Source organism: Vidua chalybeata, chromosome 3, assembly GCF_026979565.1.
Source record: "Vidua chalybeata isolate OUT-0048 chromosome 3, bVidCha1 merged haplotype, whole genome shotgun sequence".
Lineage (NCBI taxonomy): Eukaryota > Metazoa > Chordata > Aves > Passeriformes > Viduidae > Vidua > Vidua chalybeata.
In genome coordinates this window covers 32807864-32830488 of record NC_071532.1, presented here as the reverse complement: position 1 = coordinate 32830488, position 22625 = coordinate 32807864, and the positions used below count along the sequence as shown (strand labels likewise).

Sequence of the window (22625 nt, the reverse complement as noted above, 5' to 3'; positions counted from 1 at the left end):
CTCAGATAACCCCAGTGTGACAGGTCAGAGTGTGCTAGGAGAGTGCCTGGACACAGCTGTGCTGTGTGGATGGCCGCAGGTGTTTGGGGCCTGGGGACAGGCCTTGCTGGGATCAAAACATGGAGCAAGGAGCAGGTTAGCCGGCCTGAGGGTGTTGCTGAACCACTTACCTCCACTGTAGTTCCTGTGGGTGATGCAAGTTCTGCTCTGGTGAGAGGACTTACTGGAACTGGGGGAAGGCAGTAGACATGGAATGTGCCAGCTTGGCTAGAGACCTGCTGCCAGGGCCTCGCTGAGGGGTCACGTGGCATTCCTCAGCATTCCTGAGCCCCTGTGTCCCCATCCCCTGCTGCTTGTAGGTCTGGTGCAGTAGGTGCAAGGCTGGTGTACCCCCAGAGAGGTCCTGCTTTCCCCTCCTGCCCCTCTGGTACTAAAGGTCTTCCTGCTGCAGCCTGTGTCTGTCTGCAATGTCACCTGCTGGGATGTCACCTGCTTCTGCTCAGCACAGAAGCACTGCTCACAGTGGTGGTGAGCAGTGGGCCTGTGGCCTGTGTGCCTGCCAGCTCCTGGGCCCAGCAGCCTCAGCAGGGGAAGCCCTGGGGCATTTCCCAGCTCAGCCAGGGCTGAGGTGCCACACAGGGTATTGGGAAGGAGGCAGCATCACAGCACCAGCTCCAAGGGAAGCCGATGCTTCCAACATCTCCAGAGAGCTTCCTACTGCTGGGGAGCTGCTCTTTCCAGTAGCCTCCCAGCCTCAAGCAGTTGGCTTATTTTTCTTGTTTTCAAGGCAATTTGGGCAGACCTGCAGTGGTGTCCCTCCAGCTGGAGTGTGAGGACTTGCTGTGGGTGTTTCTGGGCATGACTGGTCCCAGTTGATGTGACTGCACTGGTTGCACAGGTGGTGGTGGCTGACAATGCTGCCACACACCCCCTGTCAGCCCCCTGTCAGTGACACCCTCGGAGCCCACTAGACGCTCACAGGATCTGTGGGCCAGGAGGAATGGCTCCAGACCCAGTGGCCTGGGATGCTGTACCCAGCCCTAGGTGGTCACTGAGCGAGCCTCTCCACACGCTCTGCAGCTGAACAGACACCCAGTCACACAAGGCACCCAGAAGAGTGGGGGGGATCTGCCTGCTGGCAGGGACACAGACATGAAAAGGCTGCAGGGCTCAGGTCTTTTATTGCAAAGAGGGAGATACAAAAAAAAGGACAGTCACCCCTTTTTGGGTCCCCCCAGGCCTGCAGCTGGCTGAGAGGGGTGACAGCAGGGGGACGCCCAGGCCTTGTTCCCCCTGCATGGGGACCTCAGCTCACACAGTGGGGAACAGGCTGCTGCCAAGGACTACATTGGAGCCAGGGCCAACCACAACAGAAAAGTGGGTGACCCACTGTGTCCCCGTGTGGTACCCTGGCTGGCCAGAGAGCAGTGCTGCACAGGGAGCACTGATAGGGAGCCTGGCCTCACCCAAACAGAACTCATGGCAGGCGGCCCTGGCCTCGTCCCCTGCTCCGCTGTTTTACCAAGTGGGGTGCTGAGGTTCCAAACTGCTCTGCAGCCTTACAGAGGCTGCTGTGGGGGCCCTCACCATGTGCCCCTCGGGGCCCTGAGCCGTTTCGCCCAGGGAAGGAGGGAGCAGGGTCATTGCCCTCTGTCCAGGCAGGGAGCTCTGCAGCCTGCCTCGGATTTGTAGGTACAGCCAGGCACGGGGATGCCCAGGCTCTAGCTCCTGCTGGCTCGTCACGTGTTGTCCTGGGCCAGCTCCTCGGGGCAGGCAGGTTGGTCCCGGGCCTTGCGCAGCCCCGTGGGCGGCTGGGCCGGGGTGCTGTGCTGCGGGTCCGGCCCCGGGGGAGCGTGGTGCTGGTGCCGCTGGTATTGCACAAACATACAGACCTTCATCCCAATGGCCAGCATGTTCTTGCCCATGAAGATGCTGGAGACCCGGGCATCCCTGAAGAAGACCATGTTGCTGCCTCGGATGAAGATGGTGGCGATGTTGATGGTGAGCATGCTCAGCATGGGGTATAGCATCATCCGGTGCGGCACGATACCGATCCCCTGCATGCTGATCTCGCACAGAGACACGCATGGCAGGACCAGGAGCAAAATGTAGCAGTAGAAGAACATGATGCCCTCAGCCCAGAGTGGCAGCCCTTTCTTCTGAGGCTCCCACAGGTTGGCCTGGATGTCCAGCACATCCAGCATGTCCACAATGACCCAGAAAAGGCGGTTGCGGAGATCTTCCTTCTTCTTGAATGTTCTGACATACTCCATGTGCTCTGTGGCCACCAACAACACATAGAGAGCTGGGATGCAGATGGAGAGCAGCAAAGTCAACGCTTTGCGGGCTATGAGATCCAAGCTTTTCCGGTCAGCTTTATAATTCTGGTATACAAAGTAGACTTTGATCTCCAGAACAAAGACGTACAGGAACCAGAGGATCATGGCATATCCTCGCTTAGCTGTCTTTACCTCTGCCCCGACCCAGATAGCCACATAGCGGAGGACCAGCAGGAAGCATATGTCACCCACTGCCACCATGACACAGATGCCCAACTTCCTGGAGCCCTGGCTCTGCTCCACCAGGTAGGCATCCATGAGGACGAGGCTGGTCATTATGAGCACTGTGGAGAGGCACACATGGGGCTTGCTGACAGGTGGTGGGGGAACCATCCTGCACAGAGGAACAGGCAGGGTCATCAGGGAGTTGCTGAGATTTCCTATTCCCGCCCTTAGGCCCCCTTCTGCCACCCTCTCCTCAACAGCTGTGGATGGCTGAAAGAAGGGAGGGAGCCATTCATAAATTTCTCCCATCCTATGTGCCTGGTGTGTTCCAAACCTGGAGATTTCTAGCCAAAGAGCTCCTGAGACTGACCAGGCCATCCTGGTGGCATGTGCTGGTTGAAACCCAGCTCCTAGGAAGCACATGGTGGGGCAGGCTGGACACCTGGGACACTTTGAGCACTTGGGATCCCACTGCCTCTTCTGGTAGCTCATCACACTGACTAGCCTCTGCCACCATGAAGGCTACATGCCTTATTTTCCGTGGGATTTCCCAGCCGGTGGTACTGCTTATATTTTCCCCCCCACAAGGCAAGCTAGGACTAGACTTATGTGTTTAACCCAAGCAGGCCCTTAAATGCTATGATCCAGGACCTCTCTTTTTAGTCTCTTTATTTTCATGCACAGCACAAGATGAAGGCTGGCCTTTTTTAGCCTGGCTGTCTTGTGGGGTGGGAGGGAAAAAATTGGCCCAATATTCAGTTTCCTTCAGGTTCACACCCCCCAAGAGCTTTGTCTAGAGCTATTTGCCAATGCCCACCCTGCCCCAATACCATAAACCAAAAGCAAGGAAAAGCAGAACAAGCCCAAAGCTCCCAGACACAAGGAGCTCTGTAACAGGCCCTGAATTTCTGTGGGATGCTCAGCTTTCCTGGGCTGGGGCAGAGCAAGGCACTGTCCCCAAAAGCACCTTGTCTGCCTTTTGCGGCACCAGGGCTGTCAGACTCCCTCCCCCTGACCAAGCACAGCTGCACGCAGCTGCCTTCAGAGGCAAGGAGAGAGGACAGAGCTGGGGCCTTACCAGGCAGATCTTGGCAGCTGCTCTGGAGGGGAGCCAGCCCCCCGGAAGAAATGGAGGATGAAACTGGGCTGATGACTGTGTGGCACAGTGCTGCACGAGGGCTGCCCACGCAGAGCCCGCCTCTGCCACGCCTGGGCTGTGCACGCCCGGGACACCATCCTGCTCATCCAGGGGGCAGCGTGCAGGTGGCACTTGACCACGGAGCAAATGCCTGGGAGCAGGATGGAGGCCGCACTGTTAATGGTCACCCCTACACAGGCTCCTCCTGGTGCTGACATTGATGGCACAGGGCCCTGGGCACAAGCTACCTGAACTCCTGCTTTTTGGCTGAGGGAGCAGGCGTCCGGCGCAGTCGTGTATCCCTGGGCCCAGCAGCATCCTGGCACGTTGCGGGAGGCAGCGAAGCCTGAACCTGTCAGACACAGGTGCCTCTCAGGGGGAGGGATCAGAGGCCGGCGGGCATGGGGGAGCCCGTGGATGTGGCACATCTGGAGCATGCCACACGGCCGGGGGCTCACCCGCCTGGCACCCCACGGCCTGGCCGAGCCTCCGCGGGGGCTGGGGGTACGCCAGGCCCCGGCTCAGCACGGCCCTGCCGGACGGACGCCCGCCCCGGGGCCCGAGCCGGGCCGCCCCGCCGAGCTCCGTCCCCTGGGAGCGCTGGGGCACCCCCGGCCCCGCCCGTCTCGAGCCCCCTGCTCACATCGGCTGGGCCTGCCGGGGCAGGCGCTGCCCGCCGGCCGCAGGGGCCCGGCCTGCCGTCCCCCCCGGGTCCCACTTACCTCGGGCAGCTCCCCGGGGCGCAGGGCGGCGGCGGCGGCGGCGGCCCCAGGCCCGGCGCGGCATCGCCCGGCGCGGCCCGGCGGCGGCGGTTCTGCGGCGGCGGCGGCGCTCGGCCCCTCCCGGCGGGCGGCGGGCGGGGACTGCGGCGGCCCCCGCCTCACCCGCGGGCCCGGCGCCGCCCGCCGCTCCTCGGGGTCCGGTCCCCCTGCCCGGGCTCGCTCCCGCTGCCCGGCTGTTCCCATCCGCTCCCGCCCCGCGGCCACCGCCTGCATCCCCACGCGTCTCCAGCCCACGTCCTGCCCCGGCCAGACCCAGACGCCGCAGGGCCGCAGCCCAGCAGAGGCCCCAGGCGAACCAGTGGCGCCCTGGAAAACCTGGTCTGACAAGGATGTCTGCCCTCCAGAAGGGACTGGGGCCGCGACCTGTCCTTGCTGGGTGGAGAAGGCAGGGGAACGCATGACCTGATACCCAGCTGTGCCGGTCTGTAGGGTCCTGGAAAGCCCCAGCCTCGCCGGGCTCTGGTACAGGCAGGCTTGGCACCACCAGCGCCTTGTGTGCAGATAGAGCAGGCCAGGGAAGGCAAAAGGTTTCGATTACCCTGGTGGACATACCTCTCTACAACTGCTCTTCTTATCAGCCTAAGCAGCTTCTTGCATTTAACTCCAAACTTTCTTCTAAGTGATGTAGGTCTTAGCTACACAGGGAAGGTTTTTCAGTGTATTTCCTCTCTGACTTTGAAATGCTCATTGTAGATACATGTATTTTGGAAGACAGGGAAGCTCTAAGATCTCTGGAGATGGGCTATGAGCAAAACCAGGCATAGATCTGAGAGCAAGGACAAGTGCAAGTGACACAGTGCCAGGGGAAGTGCAGCCCTCCTTGCATCCAGTTGCTGACCGAGTGGCTGTAGGTCCCTGTTGGATCTAATGCCCTGGGGCATCTCAGCTGCCACCAGGAACACATTAATCTAACCTGTGGTGTCCTTAGCAAATGGAGACACTGGACCAACATCCAGGCTTAGCTCACGTGTCCCACAGTGGGTGTGGACTGGTTGATGCAGGCAGGTGGAGGTCCTGTGTGAAGGGAGCAGAGCTCTGGGTTAGACAGGTGCAACAAAGTAAGGAGTTTGGCCGTGGGAGCATTCTCCTAACCCAGGAATAAACAGCAATCCCCAGAAGGGCTGAAAGAGCAGGGAAACAAAGCAGCCAAAGCAACCTGCCTCCAAAAATGAAAGAAGACCTTGCAACTCGAGCGGAGAGCAACAAGAGGCACAAGAGGGCAAGCCAACACTGCAAAAATCTGCTTCTTTCCTCCAGGACACAGAAGCACTGGCTCTGACTATCCCAGCAGTCTCTTGCAGGATGCAGGGAGGAGCAAAAGGCCTCTGTCCATGGAGGGGGACACCACAGAGGTATCCACGAGAGAGACAGGACGGGGGTGCCGGAGGAACCTACCAAGCAATGGAGCTAAAGACAAAATGATTCATCCGTGAGCTGGAATCATAAAACCCCTGAGTCTCCACTAGAGACTAGGACGGGAGGTGACAACATTCGCGTGGGAAGCAGTAAAGAGCTGCTTTAACAAGGCACATAAAAATAAGGAGCCAGAGCAAGAACAGATACTTCTGTGCTTCTCTAAAACACGATGCTGGAGCCGGGGTGCCAGAGTTGGTACGTGGATGCATCTGTATCATGGATAAAACGTAAGGGAACCAGAGAGGGTACACCAGGATTCCCAGGCACATAGCTGCTCTCTGGCTGCTGCCAGCTCCAGACCTGGGTGGAGAAGCATCTTCAGCTTAGTCCTGTTCTGCCCATGAAACCTTCACCCCATCACTGGCACTAAAAAGTCCCTTTGGGCAGTGACAGCAATGCACTCAAAGGCTGTTGGGAGAGAGACGGAGAAATCCATCAGTCATGTTAACATCCTCAAAGGGGAGCTGTGGGAAGCAGAGGAAGTTTGTCAGCAAGGAACAACAAGCAGTGGCTGTAAAGGAGAAAGACTGGCAGTAGCCTAGGGACCATGCTGAGAGCTTCAACTGTGACACATAAAATAAGTAAAAGGCTTTTCTGAAGGCACATTTGAAATGGGTTACCTGAATGCTGAAGAGCATTTCCCTGATGTCCTCAAGGATCTTATCCACAATAAAGCAGACCTCAGTGGGTGGCTGGCACACAGAAAGGTCTCAGCATAAGAGGAGCTGGGAAAGCAGCTGAATGTGATGACAACTCTATTAGCCTCTGGTTAAGCTGGAAGATAACCAGGCTTTGGGACTTGCAGTGAAAAACACATGATAATTTTGACCCCAAAGAGTGGGAAAAGCCACCATGTGCAGAAGAGCACACCTGTGGGTAGGTCATGTTATAGGCACAAAGCCAATATAACATGAAGACAGGAAAAAATGAAGAGTGTCTGTGTAGACAAGCCCCCAAATAAATAAAGCATATTGAAACAACCTGAGAACAAATGCATACATTCATCTGTAAAAAAGCCAGAAGGCCAAAAAAACCCCAAATGATCTGCAAATACCTGAAGGGAACTGGCTGGAGGGAAACAGGCAGAGAAATGCACCTCAGTCCTACTGAACATCCTTCCAGGGGAAACACAGCAAAAAAGAGGAACCTCATCAACCAGAAACTGCAAGTGGTGGCTGCGACAGGGAAAGACCATTTATGACCTGGGGACTGTGCCCTCAGAGCTCCAAAAGCTCTGAGAAAGCATCACAGATTGTAAACCATTATACAGCCCCAAGGCAGAGCAGAGGTGGCTGGAAGTGATGGGCATGCTTCAGAAAGGTGGGGGAAAGGAGGAGCAGCAGGACTGCCAACCCTTGGGAAGTACCTGGAAGGCAGTCATCTCAGCAGGCTGCCCTGGGCTCAGCAGGGAGGTGCCTCTGATCTCCTGGAAGTGAGCAGGCATTGCTGAAAACCTGGAGCACTCAATGCTATTAAAGTACCACACAAATAGCCAGGAATGGTGACTCAGACTAGAAAGCAAATGGATGAAAGCAAACAGCTGGGGAGGGACTGCAGTGGGTTTTCTCAGGGTAAATCAAGACCCTAGATTTAGCAAGCTCCTCTAGAGCAGGCAGCTGCTTTTGGGGAAAGGCAGTGGTGACACCCAGCTGAGGTCAAACAGTGATGGGTGAAAATGCTGAGAATAAGGCCATGACCATTGTGTGACTGTTTTTGGCTGCAAAGCCCAGGTTTCCACATTAATTGGCAGAATGCTATGAAAATACAGCTCATCCTTGGTCCAGCTGGTCTTATACAAAGGCCTCTGCTAAGATCCCCTAGAAAATGTTCTTAGAGAACCAAGGCTGTCAAGGGTGAAAGCAAAGGTCCTCTTGTGCATTAATGACTTACTTAAAGGAAAGCAAATGCATTAAAGCAGCAATCAAGCTGTTTTGAGACCAAGTCAGGAGGTCTGGGCAACTCTACTGAGATCCATGCCATTTATCAGATGCAGAAATGGGCCTGGAAGGTGGGCAGGGAACAAGAAGTAAAAATTTGATTATGGTTCAGATTATCCATCTAGTCAAACTGGAATCTGATGTGAATTACCAGTATGTTACTGACCGTAACCTCAACAGCAGAGCAAATGTAGACCTGACAAATGCAAGTAAAAAGAAGAGGTGCAAGGGATAGACTACAAATTATACATCAGTATTCAGGAAGGTGCTCCTGAAATGTTTACTGGTAATGTTTTGAAAACACAGTACTCAAGATTGACAGTAGAAACCATGGATGTTTTAGGCTGCTTTGCAAGATTTTGCTGCTGCCACTTTTCCAAGTCTAATTCCTCCACTGGCATTGAGCCATGTTTTACAGTCTACCTGGAATAACACTGCATCCATGGAAAACTCTGTCACTGCTAAATGCATTGAGGAGCACAAGTCCCTGCAGAAGCTGCTGGCTTTTCTTTGTTTTCTGGTTTGACCACTATTGACTTGGCTGCTTCTTTCACATAGTTTTCAATGCAGTTCTTGGACCATCTCTGCTTCCTTTCAGGAGCCCTCAACCTGTACCACCCTACTCTGATTATGTGATTTCTCTCATGTCCCATTTTTTTCAAGAGACAGAGCCATTTCAGACAGATACTTCTGCTGGAGGCAAGGTCCAGGAGGGGAACTTTTATGCTTTCTACCAGAACAGAGTGCACTTGTCCAGCTGCAGTGTCACAGCTCTGTCCTCAGCTCTGTCCCTAGGGATGCTCTGCCCTGCACATGCTTTATAATCTGCAATGCCTTCTCAGCTGCTGAAGCTCTGGGCATGGTCTCCAGGTCACAAATGGCTTTTGCCCATGACAGCCACCACTTGCAGTTTCTGGCCGACGAGCTTCCTCCTTTTGCTGCATTGCCCTGGAGACGTTCAGCGGGACTGAAGGGAAATTTCTGCCTTTCTCCCTGTAGCGTGTTCGGAGTTCCCAAGTGTTTCGAGGAAAGAGTCAGTCAGAGGTCTCGGCTTCCTTTTGGCTTCAACCCTCCGTGCCCTCGCGTCCAGCTGCTCTGTTCCTCCTCAGGCCCATCCGCTGGCCGGCCCTGCTGTTCACCCCTGAGGGCACCTTCTCCTCGCGACGCTCCATGGCTCGCCATCGCCGCGGGCGTTCCCGCGGACGTCTTCACCGTCGGTTCACCGTCACCCCCGGCACAGCAGCTCGTACACGGCCGAGGCCCTGGCCAGCCCCGGGGATTCTCCGCCGCTGTCCGGGTGGGGGGACGGACGGACAGATGGACCAGCCCCAGCGGTGGGACGCGCGCCCCCGACCGCGCCCCTAAGCGCGCTCCCGCAGGCGGCGACCGATGCGCTTTAAAGGGAGCGACGCCGCGCCCTCCTACCCCCGCCAAGCCGGGGCAGCGGCGCCGCTCCCATTGGCTGGCCCCGCCCCGCCGGCCTCTCCGATTGGGCAGCGGCCGTCCCGGCCTCGCCTCTCGCTCGGCTCCGATTGGCTGTTTGCCATCAGTCGCTGTCCTCGCCCTTTTTCCCGGCTCCGGTTGGCTCGTGCCCACGCCTCAGCCGCGCTCTGATTGGCCACGGGCCGCGAAGGAACGGGCGCGCGCGCGCGCGCGCCGGGGTGGAGGCCGTCGCTGAGGCGAGGGGCTCGCGCCGCCCCCCAGCGCCTACGGCGGCGGCGGGATGGCGGCGATGGCGGCGGCGGCGGCGACGGGCGGTGCGCTGGGCTCAGGCCCCGCCGCAGGGCCTCCAGCGGCGGCCGGCGGGGCGGCGGCGACGGCGGCCGCGATGGCGGTGGCCAGCCCGGTGCCGGTGCCAGTGCCCATGAACCTCTTCGCCACGTGGGAGATCGATCGGTCGGCGCCGAGCTGCGTGCCCAGGTGAGCCGCCCCGCCGCCGGAGCCGTGCGGAGCCAGGACACGAGAGGGGCCGGGGAGGAGGCGGCCCCCGCAGCATCCCTGGCCCGCCGGGCCGCGCTCCTCGGTGGCGGGGAGGCCCGGCCCCAGGCAGGGGCTGATGCGCAGCAAGCCCCGGCGCCGGGCCCCCGCTGTGCTTCCAGCGGGAGCGGCCCCGGGGACCGGCGGGGCAGGGGGGCACAGCACTAGAGCGCGGCTGCGTTGCCTCCATGTTGCAGCCTCTGGCGAGTGTTTGACCGTGGATCTCAGAAAGGGGAGTATCATCGTGGCCGTGCTTTGGAAAGCTGCCTCTTTGCCCCCGAAGTAAACCGTGATGGCCCTGCAGCCGCTTCCGTGAAACCAGGCAGTGGCCACCAGGCATCCGTGGGCCTGTGTCATCTACACTCCAGACGATAAGGGAGCGACAGGAAGGATTCACTGTGCTGCCAGCTGAACTCAGAGTTGTATCTCTGGCAGAGCTGGGAGACAAGCTGAGTGGATGTCATAACTGTCTGTATGGTTAAAGGTATGGTCCAGGCTAGATATGCTTATGATCTTGGAGCCTGAAGGTGCCTGATGTGTTAACGAGGTGGGTGGGTGGGCTTTGGCCCACTCATCTTACCAAGTCTTCTCATAAGAGTTACAGGGCAGATTCAGGAAGTCACCCTGGTTCCTTGTGTCTCTGGGCTGTGGTGTGTTGTCTGCAGTGATGTAGTCAAATGTTTCACAAAAATTAGAGGTGTAAAATTCAAGAGGGGGAAAAAAATCCATTCCTGTAGGGTAGCAGGATACCAGCCTTTGTGAAAGGGCTTTGCTAGATGGATATGTTTGTAGGGGGAAACTCAGTGACTCTGTGGCCATATGGGCTGGAGTAGAAACATTCCAAAATACCCCATCTGCTAGAGAAAGCCTTTGTGATTGTGGTGCCCAAGGGAGTGCTGGGCTCGGCAGGCAGCAGATGTGAAGGACTTTGCAACATGTGTCTGCTAAAAGCCTGTGCACCTTTTGTTGACACATACTGAGGCTGCTGTGTGGAGCAGGAAGCAAGTGATAATTTCATAGCTTTAAAGTGACTTGAGGTGTTGTTCATTTGTGGGGAGGTTACTCCCAAGCTGGAATTTGGAGAGCAGGACAGAATTATCAGGTTGACTTCCTGTAGAAAAAATTTGCATATGCAAAACACAGAACTTAGTGATGGTGAAGGATATGCATGTACATAGGCTTCACAAATGGAAGTGCTCCAGGAGCTTGGGAGAGGAGAACCGCTTTGGGCAAACCATGGACAGATTGACTGAGAATAGTAAGTCTGGGTGTAGAAGTGGGTTACATGGGTGGCAGGATGCCAGTGGGTGACAAGTGGTGTGTAATCAGTCTGAAAGTTGTTTGCAGAACTGGTTTTTGGCCCAGTGAATCCTGTGTCTTCTCACAAGGACAGTTTCCATTAGCACTGTGTAGATGCTTGTTCTAATAATGCATGAGCTTCTTTGTGTGCTGACAGCCCAGGAGGCAGCCTTCTGACACAGCTGCTTGCAGGGAACTTCTGTGAAATTCATCTGAAATACTGTCTCTGGAATATCTTCTAACACAGCATCTGCTAAGATGGGAAGAAGCTGATGGAAGCTGATTCTTCCTTCAGAGGCCATGGCTCTAACATGATGTGTTGTCATGTCTGTAGAGTCAGCAGGTCTGGAGAAGTCCTGCCAGTGGCCACAGTCCACAGTGACCAGTGTGGGACTGGTGCTTCTGTGTTTTCCAGTCTTCAGTTAGCCCAAGCTTTCCTGACTAAGCAGGTCAAGTGTCAGGCAAGCGTTTTAGTTCACTGAAGCTGAAGGGAGCTCAAGCCCCAAATGTGAGCTGTTAATGGCGTATCTGTGCACTGTGCTTCCTTATTGCTTCCCCATGTTCTTTCTCTACTGATCTGCTTGTATATGGTGTAGTCTTGATGTGTTCTTCAAGGCAGGAGCTCTGCTGCACTGTCGCAGTGCCCAGCACAGGTGGTCTCCGGTCTCACTGTGCTTTGGGGGTGGTAGTGGTGGCAAAATTATTTCCATCCATGGGCAATAATGCCCTTGGGCCTCTGTCTCTTATGCATGTGTAGTCTGCATTTTTTCATACTTATGCATATCTGGAGAAAGAAGAACTTTGCACTGGTTTTAATGGTATAGAAGATGATTTCTTTTTCTGGAGTCTTTATTGCAAGTCTTGGCTGTCCCTTGCTCCTTCTTAGGTGTTTAATTTTCTGCAAGTGCAGCTCTGGCTGCTGCAGGAGTGGGGCTGGTCTGGATCAACCTTTGTGGGGTTGCTGTGTGCTCAGCTGTTAATGCAGGATAGGTGGGAGGCCTTCAAGTCTTCAAGCGACCAGAAAGAATCTGTACCAATAAAAATGGTCAGTGGAAAGTATAAGCCCCAGTGCATGGAATGGTTCAGTAGTATGACTGCAGGATTTTTGATGCCTTGCAGGAGGATCTTGGCTTTCTAAGCTCAGCTGTTGCCTGTAATGGAAGTTTTTTTCTGGCTGCATCGGGCATGTGCCACTGAACAAAGTCCACATTTCTTTTTGGAAATTGCCTTGCTCTCCAGGTGGAGGTATCATCCCTCCTGCTGGGGTCTTTCTCTTTTCAGGGCCAAGTTGAGAGAGATCTGTGACCTCTTGATGACCTTCTGATGAACTGGCTCAGCATAGCCTAGACCCAGCTGCCTTTGGCTTAAGTTGCTACCAGGGGAGGTAGAGCTGAATTTTATGGGCAGTGGGCTATTATGCAGAAAGGCAGAAGGAAGTAAACACCTGGAAACTATAAAAAATGTTCTTTGCTTCTTCAGTGGGGCTACCCATTGGCTCAAAATTATTGACTTCCCATCACAGTGCCTTAGAAGGAAAGCAAACCTGCTTAATTCATGATGCAGGATGTGAAGCATGCTTTGGTTAAAATAGTCCATCAATCAGCCTTAACTTCTATAAATAGTTGTCTTAGTAGAAATCTTTATAGCAGTGTTCTGAGGTGGGAGTGTCTTTATTGAAATGCCTTGCTTATAGGTCCCCTTAGGGGTAGTAGCAGATTTTCACTGTGTAGAGACGGCCAGAAGTGGACTAGAGCATTGCCAAGGTAAAATGTCTGTCTGCATCAAGGTGATGTCTTACTGTGTTTTCATTGTTTTGTGTGTTGGTCAGGCGGTACGTTGGGAAAAAATGTGTCAAAGGACTTTGTGCAAACATGCTTGAGGTCTTGTTATTTCCACATAGTGGTATTTTCCACCTCTTTTAATAGGACTGCTCTTTTTATTTTTTTTTCTTTTAACATCTGAGCGTCCATAAATGTGAGTTCTTAATTAGGAAACAAGATAAGATTGTGTGATTGTGTTCACTTTTTCCATGACACAGCTACTGTGTTCAGTGTTATGTGGATGTTGTTTCAGTGATAAGTAATCATATTTCTAGTTAGAGGTGAGAGATACAAGTTGTGTTTTGGTTGCTGCGTCAGTATTGCTCAGGTCAGGCTGCAAAAGCAGATTCCACCTGTGCAGATTATGCTGTGAATGGCACTGCAAGGATTCAAATACACTGCATTTCATCCACAATGCCTTGTATCTCAGTACAATGCATGAGGAAACATTCCAAGTCATGCTGCCACCCCCACAGTGTGCTCGAACACAGTGTCTCCTGTTTATGGTTGTTAGAAAAGCATTGATTGAGGGAAATGCATGTGTTTTGGGCTCACTTTGTAAGACTGTGTATGTGTACCTTCAGGATATTACATTCTAGCAGGTGCTCTGAATTCTCTATCATTATAAATTGCAAACTTTTGTTTTGGAAAATTACAGCCTAATGAATGTCTTCTTGGAGTGAGAACAGTTGCAAGTACAACTGGAAATATACCAAAAGTGCCAGCTAGGGTGATCTTCTCAAGTTCCATGAGGTGAATGCTCTTGTCTCTGCAACCCAGTTTTCCTGTTTGGACAGCCAGTGTCCATTCATTACCTGACAACTCGTGGAGAGTAGGTGAACACTTTATTTGTGCAGGTGTGGTTGCATGCTTTCCATTGCCTGAGGTCCAGGAATCCTTTCAGTGACAGTTCCTGCCATGTGGTGTGAAGTGAAGGAACGTGCTCTCCTCTGGCACAGCTACATGAAGGGGCTGCTATGGGCTCAGGGGTCAGTTTACTCTCAGCACAGAGCATTGCCTGTCTTTTCTACACCCCCTAAGAGTTTTGTGGCAATGAAGAGCCTCTGAACTGGATGTTCTTTAAGAAATGCTTATTCCAGCTGGAATAATATGTATTTATCTGCCTGAGATGTTCTTGAGTGGTTTCCTGGGTAAATTAGACATTTTCATGGTAAACTTCCAACCTCAGCAAATTCTGTTCTGTGTGGATAAGCTACGGAGTTGCACCTCTGGGAATGTTAAATGATTCCAGATTGTTCCTTCAGAAGACACTATGATTCCTTGACAAACCCATGTAGCTTTGGACCCAGAGTGCTTGGGAGAGGACACAGTTTCTTGTAGGGAAACAGTCTCTTACAACTGGTGATATGCTGTGTTTGAATTATGATTTCCTTTCAGTCCTATATAGAAAACAAAATGTTCTAAACAGCCATCAGATGGCTTATTATTCTTGATATCATGGGCTTGGCTACAGGCCTGCAGGATAATATGTCTCATATGTTGTCCACTATCTGTAGCTCTCTGTGGCAGTGGAGCACATTTGGGGTTTCTTCTCTGGCAGTGTTTTGTTTTCCTTCTGAGCATACAGTAATTGAGCAGAACTTGGGACAAATGTGCCTTCCTAATATGATTGATGGGGAGTGTGCGCCTTACAAAATGTTAATAGTGACTTCCCTGAGGGTTTAATTTTATTTGAAGGACCTGTCATGCTGGGTCCTAGCCTTGTTTTCCAGTGCTTCATTCATTAGCCAGGCTGTGTTGCAACAGTTGTCTGATGGCTTATCAAAAATGTTGCATTGTTCTTACTGTGCTAGGACACCACCAATGCACATTCTGCTTCCTCTGGCGTCCTCAGTCACTTGTGGCTGATCATTAGCAGCCATGTTGTTTGTGTACCCTTCTCTGGGATCACAGTCCCCAGACCTTTATTTTGTCAGAAGAAGGAATTGGTGAGCACCAATGGCTCACAGGGTTCCCCTAGGGATCCATTTTGTGCTTAAGTCTGTGCTGATGCTTTTGTGTAGTTGTTTGAACATTGAATGATTCTAGATTGAAAGCTGTGTCTCCTGTCAACCTTAAATGTTGTTTCCAAAAGAGAGCCAGAGGTAAAAAGCATACTGCATTTTATAGCATGCCAGGTGAGCATATGGCCAGAGCTATTTTCCAAATAACTTGTGTTGTTGTTATCTTGTCCAAGCTTTCAGCCTTTCAGCATCCCAGCTGATGGGGAAGCTGTGCTTCTGTGGGTTGTTTTTTTTTTTTTTTTTTTTTTTTTACTACATCAAAGCTGGTGAATGCTGTTTTAGGAAACAAGAAGTGAGAGTATCTTACTCCTCTGTGTGGGATGTGGCAGCAGGAACAGCCTCTGGGGAAGCAGACAGCTCAAGTGCTACTGCTCTTGTAGCTAGAAGTCTCTTAGATAAATGAGGCTTTGTTTGGATACTTCAATATACTCATTGCAGTGTACTGAGAAGAGAGATGCAATATTTCAGGTGCCTGAACACATTGCAACTGTGCTTACAGAGACCACTCCCTGCTCTGCAGTGTGATTCAGCCTCAGTGCACACAGCCCAAAATTACGCTGATGTTTTCTGCTGGCCTGTTGCAATGCCCTCTCCTTTATAATGCTGCCCACTGCCATCTCTCATACCCTGTTTTTCTGTATTGTGGCCTAACTCAGTGAGGGGTCCTGTCTAGTAAATTAGAACTCCTGTTCTATGTTTGTTCTGTTACCTACTCATGCTGATTTTTAAACTTCCATTTCTTACCATATTTCTTATTCTTCAGTGTGAACATATTTTAAGTAGCATGAGATCCAAAGCCAGTGCATGTGGGACCATTTCCTGGACAAAACATGTCCAGGATCCATGTTCAGCTATGTATTTTTAACTGTTTTTCTGCTTATGTGGTAAATAAATTCTTATCCATATAGGCAGTTCAGGATGATAGCTGAACTCATGTCTAGTTCCTTTTTCCAAAACTGAAAACCATTAACAATTAGGTGTTGGACTGTTGCAGTGGTAGCAGGGTTAGAATAAGAATTAACTCCCTGTTAAAGGGTTCTGCTACTCTTTTCCTGTTCTTTGATAGCTTTCTCTACCAGGGGAGAAGATTCTGTTCTTGTAAGGCCTCTCATTGATTCTTCTGCTGTTTCATTTTCAGTAACAATTCAAGTAGTGTCTCTGAATCTGTATTATTTAGATAAAGGTAATTTAGATTTACATTATTTATGTTATTTATATACTTTTAAAAGAGCTCCTGTGTATTTAGGATTTCCCTCCATATTCCTTCATCTGTCTTCTTATATTCTATTTTCTGCCTTATCAATACATTTACTTTTTTCTGCACATGCCTGTGAATGTGATACTTTTGACACTGTTCTCACGATTTTTTCCTTGCTTCTGGCTCGACTTGCATACCTGTAATTGAGCAATCTTTCAAGCAGAGTCTTAATTTTTCCCTTCTCAAAGTAGTTTGATTTTTTTCTCATAATTTAAAGACTATTCCTAGTGAAGCTGTAATGACTTCATCTTGTTCTTGTATGGCTTGTATTTTTTAGCTGGACTATGTTCTTGATCTGCTTGGGTTGTTTTTTAATGGCTTTTACATTTTTTCAGTGTTAATGAATATCAGCTTTTTTCTTCTTCTAGACTTTCTAAACTTTCTTGTATATGCATCCCTGAAATACAGTCCCATAAGTCGACATTTCTTTCAGTTCTCTCATACCTTATTCTCAAGGTTGCTTGTTCCAGGTATTCCTTCCTTTCCTGTGTGCTCCTTTGTCAGAAGTAAACTCTGGATGTCCCATTTGGATTTCACTTGCTGTGTATATGAATAATTTATTAAATTTCTCCTTGATGTTTGTCAAGTCCCTTGACATTTCAAGCTTTTTTTCCCCTGCCTCTTATGTTCCTTAACTTCCATTCAGACAAAAGAACAACATTCCCATTGCTCTGCATTTACACTGTGTTCATCTCATCTGTGTGTTGCTGAAATGTTAATATTATTTGGAGGTGATTTTATCTGTTGCTGTACTGATTTGTGAAAGTATGGACAAGTCAGCCTTGTTTCAGGCTCCTGCTCCACCCACAAGGATCTGAGCAGAGAACTGCATTGTACAGGCACTGGTTGTTAACAGCTTGTGTTGATGAAAAGCCTAAGAACAAATTTGCCAGCTTTGGTAAGAATCACTCTTTTGAGTGAAGAATCCTAACTCTGCAACTCTTTAGAATTAAACTTTTTTAAAATGTATTTTTTTTCTTAATTTTTTGAAGAAGCGTCAAAAATGGATGTCCATGCTGGTTTGACACTCTTTCATGGGCTTGTATCTCCCTTGCCTGTGCTATTGTCACAGGTGTAACTTAACACGGTAAAATGTTCCTGAGCCTGCAGGGATTCAGATCTAAGGTGCTTTCCAGCTAAAGATAAAAGCAGAGGAAGTGGAAGGGATGACAGTCTTGTGTCCTTGCTACTTCAGGAATAGCAAGCTGTAATGAAAAGTGAACTCTACATTAAGCATTAGTAGGAAAATTGTTAACTACGCTTTATAGGGAGGCTGCTGTGTGGCACATGAGTGTTTTTTGCCAGTGTGTGTGTAGATCTTTACCAGGACATTCTGGATAATGGAAGGAGTTGGTGTGTATCAGTGACCTAACCCTGACCTCATTTCACCACTTTTCCCAGCTTAGCTGTGTTGGCAGAGCAGGCTTGGAGGTAAACTGTGCCAGGTGATGAGTGTGAGAATGTGGTCTGTTCTGCATCCCCATTAGCACTTTCTCACTTGGTTCAAAGGTACTTGTCACCATGTCTTAAGCTCTTGTGCTTTCTTTCCTGCAGAAAAGGCTGCAAGTGGTGTTTTTGTAATCACCACTTTGTGGTGGTTCCTTCATTAACACATTTTATTTTAGCCTGGAGACAGTGAGCAGCAACAGGTACCTGACAGGTTGCTCTGGCTGTGGAGGCTCCAAGCAGATGTGGTGCATTTGCACCTTGCCGTGCCACTGACTGCTGCTCTCCGCTAAACTGGCACTGCAGCATCTTTTGTTAAAGCAGCCTTGGATTTGGGGGCAGCTGGTGCAGCAATTCTGCTGCATATGGAGACAGAAAATTTAAAAATCTGTTACATTTGCAAAGAAATTCCCATGACATTAGCCATACTACTGCTGATGCCTAATTTCAGCATGGCTAAAATGAGAGAAGATCAGTGTGATGCTGCAGACTTCCACTATTTCTTGTCTATCCTGAGATGGCTTTTGGGTAGACCCGCAGCGAACAACTGGAAGTTTTGACAGAGTGATTTTAAGTAAAGCAGTGACCAGGTAAAGATGGGATGTGTCCTACCTAGTGTACCCCTTTTATTGCCTAGAAAAGATAATTTTAAAAGTTCACTGCAGCATGTTACCACTGCCCTGTGGATTGCTTAGTAAGCTCTTTTTAAGGTTTCTAGGGAGGCTGTTACGCATCAGCAATGAATTTGGTCATGTGCTCTTTGTTAAACACATAAAAGTTTGAAAATATTGTTTGAAAATAAAGCAGAAAGATGACCTTGTTGCTTGGACACTGAAGTGAGGCTTAGGTCCAGATCCTGAAGTTGCTTGCCCTTCTAGTTGAAGTAGCCCTTTCCCTCCCCAAAGCCACAGCTATGATTCATGTTCCTGTTCTCCCTACTTTGTTCACAGCTGTTTCCATGCCACAGTGTTGCCTTTCTCTTGCATGTGATAGGGTGACTGTGGAGAAAAACCACCTGAGAGTGAGAGCGCTAGCAGAGTTTGCCTTGCTGCCCAGTCTGCCAGATAGGAATCCCCTGGGAGCTGGTGGAATCTAGACTGAGGTTTGGAGAGCAGTGTGTGGAAATTATGTGGACTTTCTGCTGAGGTTTTAAGGGCTCTTTGTGCTGAGAAAAGACACTGCTCCTGGTTGAGGTGGTGAGTATCTGCATAGCTTGCAGTGGAACATGAGAGAGGCTGATGGCTGCGTGACTGGGTAGAATGCTGTGCGTGCTCGGCCAGGGTTCAGGCTGTTTGGGCAGATCCTAATGCATTCTCAGGAGATGCTTCTTGACAGTGTCCCTATTATCTGGAATTCAGCTTGTGTGACAGGACATGCCAGGAGGCTATGGCAGAGTCTCACATCCTGTTGTGGTGGATGCTACACGGTGTGCTACAGTGAAATGTTGCTTGTTTTGTGGGGGTTTTACTCTGTGGTTTGGATAAACATGGGTGAGGGGGAAGCAGAGGTGAAGCAATTCATTCAACAGTTAAAAAGTGGCAGTGACAGATTAAATCTTACATCTCTGCCCGAATCCAGATCTTAGCTCTAAATTGCATCATTCTAAGAGCAATAAAGTCTTGCTGTAGCAGGGTCCAGGAAGTTTTGCTATGTCACTGCAACTCTCCTGTTCACACAGTGGGGCAGCAGTTGTTTGGTATGGTTTGTCCTCAGTTAATTTTCCTTTCTACTTTTTGTCACTCCTTCCCAAATATTTGGGTATTGTGAACAACACAGCCAATGAGTTGTAGCCTCACACAGGAATCTGGTAGGAAATTACACAATGTCTGTCCAGCTCTCTCAATTCTGATCTCTTTGCCCAGTTTTGTACTGTCTTGTCAAGGGCAACTGTCTTAAAGAATCGTATTTCATAGAAATATGTGGTTAAAGGAAGCTAGGAGGTCCTTTTAGGTCCCATGTGGTGGAGAACTTGGCTGTTTTCCAACCCCCTGTTTGCTGGCTGTGTGTGCTGTGGAGGTAACTCAACCATCCTCAGGTTTGCTGTCTTTTTCTAGTGGGGTGGTATTGAGAATCAGGAGGGGGAAAGGAGGAGAGAAGGCAGCCTGGAAAAAGCTGACATGAGTGCAGGAAAGGGGGTGGGAGAGAATGGTGCATTTTCAGGCTAAGCTGTTTCAGCTGTGTTCTCTCCAGTGATGCATCTGTGTGGGTTTGTGGTGTGAAAGGATGCAGAGTCGAGAGATTAGTTTCAAGGAGTCTGTTTCATTCATGGTTTGTGCAGGAAGGTGCACTTGCTCCCTGCATAGGTAAATGTGCCTTTAAATCAATGAGTAGGAGGCAAAATTAACAACCCTGAACACCCCTCTCAAACAATTAGAGTAGGAACAGTTTAACAGCCCCCCACTTGCCTTGTAACTTCTGCCTACTCACAGCCTAGCCAAGATGAGGGAAAGGAAACATCTTAACCTGATTATTGTTTGTGACTATAGGAAGCAATCCAGTTACAGCAATACTTTAATCCTGACACTGTTGGATCCCACTTAGAGAAATCTTGGTTTCATACCCTTGCATGCAGGGATGTGGTGTTTGTAAAGAAAATCATCAAACCTCCCCTTGCCTTGGCCTGAAGAAACTGTGATGAGGCTCCACACTGAGCACTTGGAGTTTGTTGAAAGAGCATGAGAACAGTTGGCCCCAAAATTTGAGTCCTGTCTGTCTAGGTAAGGAATGGCTACCTTTGTAGATCTAAATGTCTTTTGGGGGAAGTTTGAAGCTTTTAGCAGATCCTGATAGTTGTGCGCTCTTGAGAAGAGGAATCTTGAAAAGCATTTTCCGAAGACCTCTTCTGCCATTGCAGCCATAGTTATTTCTCCTCTGGATAGCTGGCAGAGCTGTGAGATTAGGGAAGAAACCAGGCTGTGGACTGTGGCAGCTTGTGCCTGTGACAAGGGAAATGGTGTTCTTTGGATGAGATGCAAAAAATGCAAAATGGTTGGTGATAGACTGACAGAAGTGGTCAACATCCCAGCTAAACACAGCTGTGAACAGAAGGCAGAATAGGAATTGGCCCCCAGAAGATTATTTTCTCTTCTGAGAAATGATGAGGGACTTGTCTTGTGTGCAGTCCTGATTGTAGCAGCAAACACTCCTGTTGACATGAATATGATTAGGTTTCAGGTCCCATGTGACCAAAGATTAATAACTCTGCTTAATTACAGCCTAATTTTTTTTCTAATACTATGAGAGTAAATGGACTTTTCAAGGAGACCTGACTGTGAGATGTGCGTGATATTGGAACTCTCTTTGGGAAGAAGGCAGAATTAAATAGATCAAGGTTTAAAATTCAGGCAAAATTTGTGCGAGAAGCTCCATGGTCTCTGCCTTTAGAGTAGGAGTGTTTTCAGGCCAGACAAACTTACCATTGAGGTTAGCAGTGTTCAGTGTAGATCTGTCCCAGGGTAGTTACAGCCTCAGCTATCCAGGTTATGGAACATCTTCCTTGTGACATCACAGCACTCCAAAGGAGATTATGAAGAGGAAGTGTAGAGTTACATGGTGTTTTGCCAGCAATAATTATAGATTTTATTGTATAAATAAAACACATGAAGTTTCAGAATTCAGTTCCTGTTATCCAGAATAAACATTTGTTGCTGATGGCTCCTAGAAGGATCTCTGAGTTGTTGACAGTGCAGGTGAATTCATATGTGATACAGTTTCTCTGTCTAAGGGCAGACAGCAACATGGGGGGACTTCCTCAGAAGCAGCAGGTAGAACAGCAAATGCTAGAAAAGGGAATCTCCTAGAAAGAAGAAAGGAAGAGAATAGAAGAGAATAAAAAAGAAAAGAGATTGATTGGTGACAGTGTGAGGATTTCTAGATGTATCTTTTGAGTGTCCTTATTTGAGTGTTCTTATTTGTTGACTATGGGAAATTAAGCCATTGAAGGGAAAATAACTTGGTTCTTTCTAGGGCTGAGAGAGATAATCTCAGGGTGCCTCAAAGAAGACTTTTCAACAACTTCTTCCCTTATTTTGCAATAGGAAATACCCTCACTAAATAAGTGTTATATGTTCTGTAGAGCATCTATTGCTCTTTGGGCATGTAACTGAAATACATGGGCACGTGCACACCCTCCCCACTGTCCCCCTGAAAGACAAAAACTGGACCTCAGTGACAAGTTATCACTCTTGTCAAGGACACTTTGGAAATGCATGCACTGCAAAAGGCTTATGGATTTGAGCTGTGGGGGTGTGACTGTTAGTCCTTCCTGCTTCTCTGTACCTGTGGACTCTTTTTGGAGTGCCAGCTCTGTGTGCAACCCGTAGGATGCTCTTGGGTTTGCAAGGGATGGTTGCTGCTTCTGAATGGTACCTGTTGAAGGGGAGGTGATTGAGAGTGTTTGAAAAGCACATGTCTGTACAGAATGCCTGTCTCCACCACCATGCTTGTCCTGGAGATTATACCTGCATTGTACCTGGGCTCTGTCTCTTGCATCCCCCCTTCTCCTGGGACACAGGTGCTCAACCTTTTAGAAAAGCAGTAAATCCATATAAAGTAAACAAGTTGCAGGTTGGTGTTGTCTGTGTCTCTGGTGCAGGTCCAGGGAGAGGGGACAAAAATGGAGAACTCCTATCCTATTGAACTGAAAGACATCTTGCAACTGTGTCATTAATTGTATAATTGTGTGACAGCTGTCAGCACTGTAGAAACTCAAGCCTGTGCCATTTGCTTATTATTTCCCTGGTTCTCACAGTTCTTAAGTTTTTGCTTTATCTTACAATATTTATATTATATAAAGGACAGGAGAGGCTGAGTGAAAGCCAGCCATGTTTTACACTTGCTGATTTTCTTCCTTTCATATTCTCAGGTTTTGTATTACCTTGAGATTTCCCATTTTTCAGCTATGATAGAAATACTTGTGAGGACTAAACCCTTAATGTTTAGGATCAGATAAAAGGGGTGTTGGGGGAAGGAGTCTGTTCTATGCTTGGTGACATTGGTTTTGTGCATGCACATCCTGCAATGTT

At 49.7% G+C, this 22625-nt stretch overlaps 2 protein-coding genes across 12 annotated transcripts in view; one reads left to right on the top strand and one right to left on the bottom strand.

Annotated features, from left to right (window-relative positions):
• Positions 1–1162: 1162 nt before the first annotated feature.
• LOC128786527 (transmembrane protein 121-like) lies at positions 1163–21071 on the bottom strand. 9 transcript variants are annotated; one of them, XM_053939841.1, is made up of 5 exons: positions 21018–21071; positions 20334–20489; positions 16600–16695; positions 3891–3994; positions 1163–2673 (listed from the first exon to the last, which is right to left on the bottom strand). In XM_053939841.1, the coding sequence occupies exons 1-5, from the start codon at positions 21018–21020 to the stop codon at positions 1740–1742; spliced, it is 1293 nt and encodes a 430-aa protein (XP_053795816.1). In that variant the 5' UTR covers positions 21021–21071; the 3' UTR covers positions 1163–1739. The 9 variants fall into 9 exon arrangements, with proteins under 9 accessions (XP_053795816.1, XP_053795819.1, XP_053795822.1 ...); XM_053939844.1 differs by lacking the exon at positions 20334–20489 and adding an exon at positions 17809–17960 and having other exon boundaries at positions 21018–21029; XM_053939847.1 differs by lacking the exon at positions 20334–20489.
• The window catches only part of LOC128786526 (phosphofurin acidic cluster sorting protein 1-like), a 53403-nt gene continuing 40272 nt past the window's right edge, over positions 9495–22625 (top strand). For 2 of the 3 annotated variants that reach the window (XM_053939838.1, XM_053939837.1), the window contains exon 1: positions 9495–9697. In XM_053939838.1, coding sequence (XP_053795813.1) covers positions 9501–9697 — 197 coding nt within the window. In that variant the 5' untranslated portion in view covers positions 9495–9500. Of the gene's footprint in view, positions 9698–9733; positions 10239–22625 lie in introns of those variants that run through there. The other variant, XM_053939839.1, reaches the window with a different exon arrangement.